Source organism: Vollenhovia emeryi, unplaced genomic scaffold, assembly GCF_000949405.1.
Source record: "Vollenhovia emeryi isolate VEMERY1.0 unplaced genomic scaffold, V.emery_V1.0 DF939216.1, whole genome shotgun sequence".
NCBI lineage: Eukaryota > Metazoa > Arthropoda > Insecta > Hymenoptera > Formicidae > Vollenhovia > Vollenhovia emeryi.
The window spans coordinates 639,361-647,802 of NW_011967150.1; the positions used below are offsets into that span (position 1 = coordinate 639,361).

At 32.8% G+C, this 8,442-nt stretch overlaps 1 protein-coding gene across 1 annotated transcript in view; it reads right to left on the reverse strand.

The window, feature by feature from the left end:
- Positions 1-2,908: 2,908 nt before the first annotated feature.
- The window catches only part of LOC105560962 (serine palmitoyltransferase 2), a 27,044-nt gene continuing 21,510 nt past the window's right edge, over positions 2,909-8,442 (reverse strand). The window contains exons 3-11 of the mRNA XM_012010518.1: positions 7,151-7,330; positions 6,788-6,942; positions 6,563-6,708; positions 5,854-6,072; positions 5,609-5,772; positions 5,362-5,523; positions 5,026-5,288; positions 4,821-4,950; positions 2,909-4,757 (exon numbers count right to left, since the gene is read on the reverse strand). Coding sequence (XP_011865908.1) covers positions 4,653-4,757; positions 4,821-4,950; positions 5,026-5,288; positions 5,362-5,523; positions 5,609-5,772; positions 5,854-6,072; positions 6,563-6,708; positions 6,788-6,942; positions 7,151-7,330 — 1,524 coding nt within the window. The 3' untranslated portion in view covers positions 2,909-4,652. The remainder of the gene's footprint in view (positions 4,758-4,820; positions 4,951-5,025; positions 5,289-5,361; positions 5,524-5,608; positions 5,773-5,853; positions 6,073-6,562; positions 6,709-6,787; positions 6,943-7,150; positions 7,331-8,442) is intronic.

Consider the following 8,442-nt stretch of genomic DNA (forward strand, 5'->3'; position numbering starts at 1 on the left):
TAATTTGATATTTCAGTTATAATAGTTTCTTAATCTTTAGAATAAAAGAATTAGAATTACATATGAATATTAAAAGTAAATAAATTTTACTATCTTTCTATTATCTTAAAGATATTATATATGCATTATTCCTTGCAAGCAAATATTAACAGGATCTTTTTTTAAAGTTTACAGTAACATTCCAAGCTATTAGAATCCAATTGTCCGATAATATACAGTCTTTAACAATTACGTGAGCGATTGCTCACATTAATAATACATATCGCTTTAAATATGAAATTTTGTATTCTATTATTGCAATATCTATTATTACTTGGCAGCGTTACTCCAATTCTTCCTATCTAGAAATCCATACTCCAAAACGGGTATCACATTGCTCCAATTTTGATTGATATGCCTTAACTCATGTTTGTCGCTTTATAATGTTTGAGATAATAATATTTTTAATCATGTCCCATGACTTTACATTGCGTGACATGAAAATATAATTGTTTACAAAATTTTAATCTAAAAACAAAAATAATCGTCCGTATACTCTTGTGTAACGGATTATAAGTGAAAACTAGCCAGTTAAGTATATCGAGAAGAGATTTTATTTTAAGTGTTTAATGCAAATTTTATCAACCAAAAGGTTGTAGATTTAATGCAAAGGGAAATTGGAACAATATTGTACAAATTTTCCAACAAAATACAATGGGAGCAGATTAGCAGAAACTCAACAGGATCTGTTGCCTGTGGATTTTGCTCGAAACTGATTCAGTAAAACTAATTCCTGCAATCTCGATGTACTGTCATATTATATCTGCAAAGAACTGTCTCGATTTGAACTATGTGTTATAACATTCGCCTATGATGATACATACATCAGTGTATAGATCTTAATGAGTGTGTTCACAAAAATAATTTTAGCCATTTAGATCGCATGCGTCAGGAGTTATGGGGATTCCTTCCTTCCAGGAGGTTGACATTCAGGTACTAATCAACCTCCTGGTATCAAACATTTTTAACGGTAAGTTAGTACTCTTATGGCTTCGTTTAGTTGTCTCGAGTACCCTAGGAGCTATATCAATATTACAATGCGTGAATATAGCATCCAACAGCGTCTCATCACTATTGTAGGAATTAGGAATTCTATTATACGTGTTTGTTGGATGTATTTACGTCCTCGCTGCAGGTGTTCCGCGTGTACCGTTTTATTTATCAAGACGGGATGCCCTTGTTATTGCGAGCGACGGTCGAACACGTTGAACTCGTATCGTTGGAGTTTAACGTGTCGTGATCAAATTGGTCCACGTAAGCAGTGGCCAAGCTAATAAATCCGTATCTCGAGGACCGGAGACAGACGTTCGAATTCGGAGAAAAGAGAAAGACGTGCACCGGCTAGTCCCAACGCAACGTGCGAGTCGCGAATCAATTGTAACTTCTTAGGAATTAAATAGAACTGAGACATCCCATAATGTCCTTTGTCATGCGATTCAGGAACTAGCGACCCAACTGTTAGTGGTACTTGCACTGTCTAGGCATTGATATGTAATTCAAGCGTGAACATACGCTATTGGGACGCCAAAAGTCGGAACTGTTGCTCAGCATAACAAGCTTGTAGGTACAGTTTTCGCTTATTTGATACAATTTCCACTTGGATCTGCTTCCCATATGTTAATAGATCAACTAAGAATTTGCTTATGTTTAATGAGCAGTCGTAGAATTAAATCTATTTAACTTTTCTTCTTTTTAAATACACATATACGTTTGATATATACATATATGCACAAGCACTTAAATATTATACAGAATGTTGCTGTACCAACACGCTTTAATATTCGTAACTGATGACGTAGGGATACATCTGGCAGATTGAAGATTACGAACGTATAACGTAATAGTACACTTTTCGTTGGTAAAGCACAAAGTTTGATCGCATAAGGAAATGATCAAATGTGCAATGTTAGCGTGTAATATAATTACAAGTGACATTAACGAAATATATCTAAACAATCCAATTTGGTATGTTCAGTTAGTGCTTCAGTTGTACGAAAATTTTAGTTATCATAAAAATATATGTATGTAGGGTGTCTCTATATAAATATGAAATACTGAGTCTTACTAAAATTTGCGACTATTAATAAACAAGTGTGCTTTTTCATTTGTTCGTACTATTTCGTATGGTAACGCTCAGAATTTTCTGACGATTGAGCAATTCAAGTAATTCGAATTGTAAAAGCTCGAATATCTTAAATTGTTCAGATTATTCAGGTTCGAAGATATATTTGAACAGTTTGATTCGGAACTTAAGTAGAATAGTAATATTAAATTAGGCAATATATATAAAAACCAGGCGAAAATCGATTATTTTTATTTCTTTAAATTTTCCTTGATGCCTCACCTTTTGAATATTTGCCTAATGTAAGTCGCGGTTAAACAGTTTAGTTATTTCTGTTAAAGTGTCTGTTAAAGTGTAATTATTTGTATTTTCGATAACTCGGGTGTTTTCGATCCATTAAAGCAATTTGGCCACATGATTCGTTCAAGTATACATGTATAAACTTTAAGGAACAATAAAGTGATACATATATTCCACTGTATCGTAATAAATACGAATATTTTTACATGGCAATCAAGATTATTTTTGTATTTATGGTATATTTCATACATTTTTTGTTTCACAATTGTGACAGCGATTAAAAAGTAATTGAAACTTTTGCAGTTGTAATGTAAATTCTCATACTATATTAGCATATTCTAATATCATAGCAATTTGATTTATCAGTCACATATATTTTGATAAATAAATATATTACGAGATCATCATATTGTGTAAAGATGGCAGTATGCTTAATGAAATGAAAAAATGGAATTCCAATAATGATTATTGAACATTTAAAAGAGTGATAAATTAAAAGTTGTTCCGTTGTCTTTGTCATTATTATATTATATATTGCCTCTTGTTTTTTTAAAGTCAGTACATCAAAGCAAATACTTAATTTATCTTATATGAAAAAACATGTTAAATATAAAAAATTCAAGAAGCTGTGTCAAAGACGTAGACATAATATATCTAGACCGAGCATTGAGCAATGGGGGTGAAGGTTCACGTAGGAAATTCGCATGTGAACGAGAGAGGACGAAATAGTACAAAACAGAGTTTGTTCTTTTCTACGTGAACCTCTACCCTGCTCTACCCCCACTGCTTAAATAAAGGTAAACGCTCGGTCTAGATGTATTACGTCTATGGTCATAGATAAACGTTAGGCATTTACTTAGAAATAGAAGTCATGATATGTATTGCGCGCGCGCGTGTTGTGTGTGATTTTTATTGAAGTAAGATTGAGAAACTGATGTGTTAACGCAAGTTGAAGTCTACATTTTTTTTTAATGATCGATTCTCAGAGTTTATTGTGTCATTTACACCCGATTCAACATGACAATGTTATATTAATTTAAATTCTTCGTCGATTCCATTGAGAGGAGAATATTACTTATCAATTGTTAGTATGTCTACGTTCATCTACAAAAAGTTAATTTTTGAAACTTGCACGATTGCTACAACCTGACTTTAAATTCGATCTTAACACTTACATTAAGGAATGTGCACGAGAACAGCTTTTCGTATAAAAATATTTCTGTTTAATGGCTGGAGGTAAAACATGTGTTCCATTTTCCAATGATATGCCAATTTATATATATATATATATATTCATGATTTTATATACACATATATGTATATGAAATCATGAATAAAAACAAGAAGTACATAATGCATTAGAGCGAACTATCTGTTACATTTGGATTTTTTAATATATAATCTTTATCAATTATCCCCAATATAGTAAGAAATAAAATAAACAAATGTTAACTTGAATGATTCTACAGCGAGATGTGACAATTCCAGAGACATAAAACTTCAGCAACTTTAGTATTTGCAATATGTACTTTTAAACTATATATTTTAACATAATCTTTGAATATTTCTTCAACTATGCGTGAATACTGCGAGAATGGGTAAATAAAATTATAAAACGATATTTACAATTATATTCATGATATTTTATGTTATCAATCAAATTCGTTTAATACGTATGGATCATAAAAAAGTAAGAAGATATCTGGAGGCAGTGTAATTTCTTATTTCGAACGAAAGGCAAATAGCAACAAACCTAGATGACTAATGCCATTTCGTAATTATCCTCTCGAATAAGGTGCAACGTATTTCTGAGGCCTGCAGTAATGTATGTAAAATATAATGGAACATACCATTTCTGTAAAAATGCTTGTAAATAGCACTTCCTTTTGGCATAAAATCGACATTAGAGAAAAAAACTATAGCAAGAGATTTTGTGTTTTACTTATTCCTATAAAGCAATGAGAATTTAATTCCGTCCTCTTCTTTCCCTACATTTATCTAGTTAATCCCGCATGGATTATACGTCCTCCAGTTATTTCTTAACTTCATATATAAATCGTTTCACTCGTATGTTTTTGTGAGAAATTTACGTGTTTAGTATATAGTTATGATAAATATAGCCTTCTCATTTGATGTATTGTACGATGCGCTGAACCATATTTGGAGCTATAGCGATATTTAAAGCTCTCAGTTATATTGACACCTGTTACAGAAACAAATTATCTAACGATTCATTACTTTACGAGGTAGGTCATTCCGCTTCGCTGTCGGAATATTCTATTTTCGTAGGAGTGCGAGGTTTCTTCGAATATCTTAATCCTAACATGTCTGCAATTTCCTCAATATGCGACAATACCTGGGATACAAATAAAGTTGCGATTAAAATAGCAAGCTTTTCGGTTTACTGGCTGTTACTTACATAATCTAATTGCTCTTTTGTGTGTGCGGCAGAAAGACAAAATCTAATTCTGCCCTCCATCAATGGCGTTGCCGGGAATCCAACGCCAACAGTTGCGATATTACGGGTTGTCAGAGTACGGATCACAGCGCTGTATTGAACATTACAGAGAGAAGAAAAGAATAAAATTAATCGGTTTTTAAAAATAATATCTTAGCTCACTTACCCGATCTTAGAAAATAAGTAAACTAGCATAGGCACAACGGGCGAGTCCTCGTTTCCATAAATTATAACTCCGATCTGATTCAATCTGCGTCTAAAATATCTCGTATTCTTGGCTAATTGTTTGATACGTTTCTCACCGGCGTCGGTGCCATCTTCCCCTGCAATAATTCGCATTGACGTGATAATTTGTTGCGTAACAGGCGGGGACATCGATGCCGCGTACGTATGCGCGTGACCATATATCCTTATGTGATTTATCAATGTCTGAAACCAACGTCTGATTAATAGATAGATATTAAAATATACCGAGATTGTTGAAAGATCATTAAAATATTACTTTCTTTCCGGCTATATATCCACCAGCTGAGCCAAAGCTTTTCGTAAATGTTCCCATAAGTATATCTATCTCGCGCGGGTCAATGCCATAGTAATCGCAAACTCCTCTCCCATGTTTTCCCATGGCTCCTGCGCTGTGTGCCTCATCTACATAAAGATAAGCCTGTCCAACAATTAAGAATTTACATTATTTGGAACAAGAATTTGAGGAAAGAATGTAATGAAAAGTTGATATTATAGTTACTTACTTTGTATTTCTTTTTTAACTCTAATATCTCAGGTAAATGGACGATTGAACCTTCCATAGAGTAAACGCCCTCAACAACGATAACTATTTTCTTCCAAGGAATGCCAGTCTTCGGTTGCCCGGAAACAATAGCCTTCTTCAAACATTCCTCCAAATGTTTCACGTCTGTGGACCATAACCGTCTTGTACTTTCAACAGAAGATAATTATACGTTTATACTATTTGACTATTGCGTAATATGCGTACTATTATGCTTAAAGATCTGTGTTACTGCGCCGGATAGTCGTAGTCCAAGAATAAGCGACGCATGATTCTTCTCATCGCTAAGAACCAGACAACCTTTGCTGACCAAGGAAGGTATGTTTAAAGAGTTTGTAGCGAATCCCATTCCGAATACTACGGCATCCTCCACTCCCAAAAATTTTGCAGTCAACTTTTCTAGCTCATCGTGTATCGGCATGGTACCTTAGTATAATAAAAAAAAGATTCTTGATTGATGTTTTCAAATGTTCTACATTGAGAAAAGTGTTTGTGAACTAAAAAAAATTATTTTTTATACAATTAAATACGGCGGTTATGGGCCGTCGAGCAAATGTTTGCTAGTTCGCAAAACTATTCGTTTATTCAAAAAAAATATATGTTTCGATAAATGACATATGTTTAATTTATGTCCGTTTCTACCAATGCAGTTCAACTTTAATCTCGGTTCAACTTAGTTCATATCTTTTTCTAGTTTTATGAATTAGAAAAAGATAAGAAGTAATTTATATATACACAGAGATTAAAGTTAATCTTTTTTATCGGTAGAGACGGGCATTAAAGACATGTATATTTGAGGTAAAAAAAAACTGTACTGCCAACTAAACATATTTAGTCATATTAACAACTTTTCTTTCTCAGTGCATATTTATTTGCTCGAAACGCTTATTTAATAATACTTTCTTAAGTTATTTACCTAATTCAAGACGCGTGCTGCAACTGGCACAACCAAACTTCTTAAGCGTTTTGATGCTCTCGTCGGCGCACTTACCACTTGCTTCGGCAAACCCTAAATAATTGTAAGAGCCCAAATTTATACATTGCGTTTCAGTTCCAGTAAATCTGTCAGGATTAAAAAATTCGAGATTTCAATTCTATTGATATGTGACAAATCACGACTTTCGTACGTAGTCAAACTTACTGAAACGTCCATCCGTAATCGTGAGTTACCCGATTTTTTAATGTGACCGTTGCACCAGGAACAGAACAAATCGGCCTGTTCCAACAATCTCTGACTCGCCTGTAGACGTACTTGAGATAAAACTTTTCAAAATTATCATACAGTGGAGCATATCCCTAAAAACATATGTTTAATGTAAAAAATTTACATGTTACATGAAAAATAAAATATCGTTGTGCATAACAAAACTGAATATTGACATCGAAGTACGTGTGTCTAAAGTTTAACGTTTGCATTTTTAATCTGGTTTCCTTTATTTTTCATTTACAAGTATACTATAATTTGCATCAATGTTGAATAAGATATAAATGATTATCGCCGTACTTCTCTATTTTTTTCTTCGGCAATCTTCGAAACAAACAATAATTGATTGATAAATCCCAGGAACATGAGAATATAGAAGCCGAGGTGTGTAAGCGCCGCTGTAATGAACGGAACTTTTTCAAAAGATTCCCTCGACCGTGGTGGTTTTCGCAATTCCGCTTTTCTCGAACTAAGGGCACACTGCAATAAATTTCTACGCTAAATTGCATAATCTACGAAATTATCGGTAAAAATGGCTGTTATTTAAATTTCAAGATGTATATACAGGGTGGTCCATTTAACTCTGCCACTCAAACTCAAACTTTTTAAGGTTGTTCCAGGTTGTTCTAAACATTGTTCCAAAGTATTAGTTTGATTGGTCAACAACTTTAAAAGATATCGGGAAAAAATGATTTTCTACAAAAAACCGTTTTTGGCCATTAAAAAACGTGTTCAACAAATTTTAGTAATTAAAACTAATATTTAAATAAAATTTCATAAGAAACAATGTACCTATAAGCAATATATCCGTTCTGGAATCAGTAAGTACTTTGAATTAATGTAGACGAAAGCGAATTTGTAAATCAATCAAGATCAAAAGATAAGATTGTGCAATGAAAATGTATGTACACGCGTTGCAGCATTCTAAATATTTATTTTTATCATTAATAAACGTTTCATTAACGAAATAATACCGTATATACTTAATTAATATAATCAGTTATAATAGTAGCAATTTATTTAGTGGCGTACTTGAGAAGCACACTTGAACTGTAAAAGGTTAATTTGAAACGGAAATAATGACAATTTTGAAAATATATTAAATTAGGCAGGGTTCGGTAAGGTTCGGTAAGGTTAGATGTGTGTCAATCATTATTAGCATAAAAAAACTATCGGGACAATTTTCTATTTACTATACGTTGTCAAATATTAATATTAATCATGTTAAACCGTATTTACAACATAGAACACGTTTAAATCTCGAAGTAGATTTGATATAACTTCCATTTTTTCATTTATCAGCATTTAATATTTCTGAGAGCTTACTGTAGTCATGTTGGATTGTAATCAGAAGCAAGACATGATACGCTGAGTATACTTGCGTAGCATTTTTAAATAAAAAGATATTTGAAAGAAAAAAAGACTTAAAAATACTTTAGCACACTGACAAAATATTCTGAAAACTAACTTTTTCCCTTGACAGTTGACAATCGGAAAATGTAAATGTAATACGTGTCCTAGTCATGAGTGAGCTTGCGCATACGCGACGTCATATTATCTAGGGAAAATATTAGTTTTCGGAATATTTATAT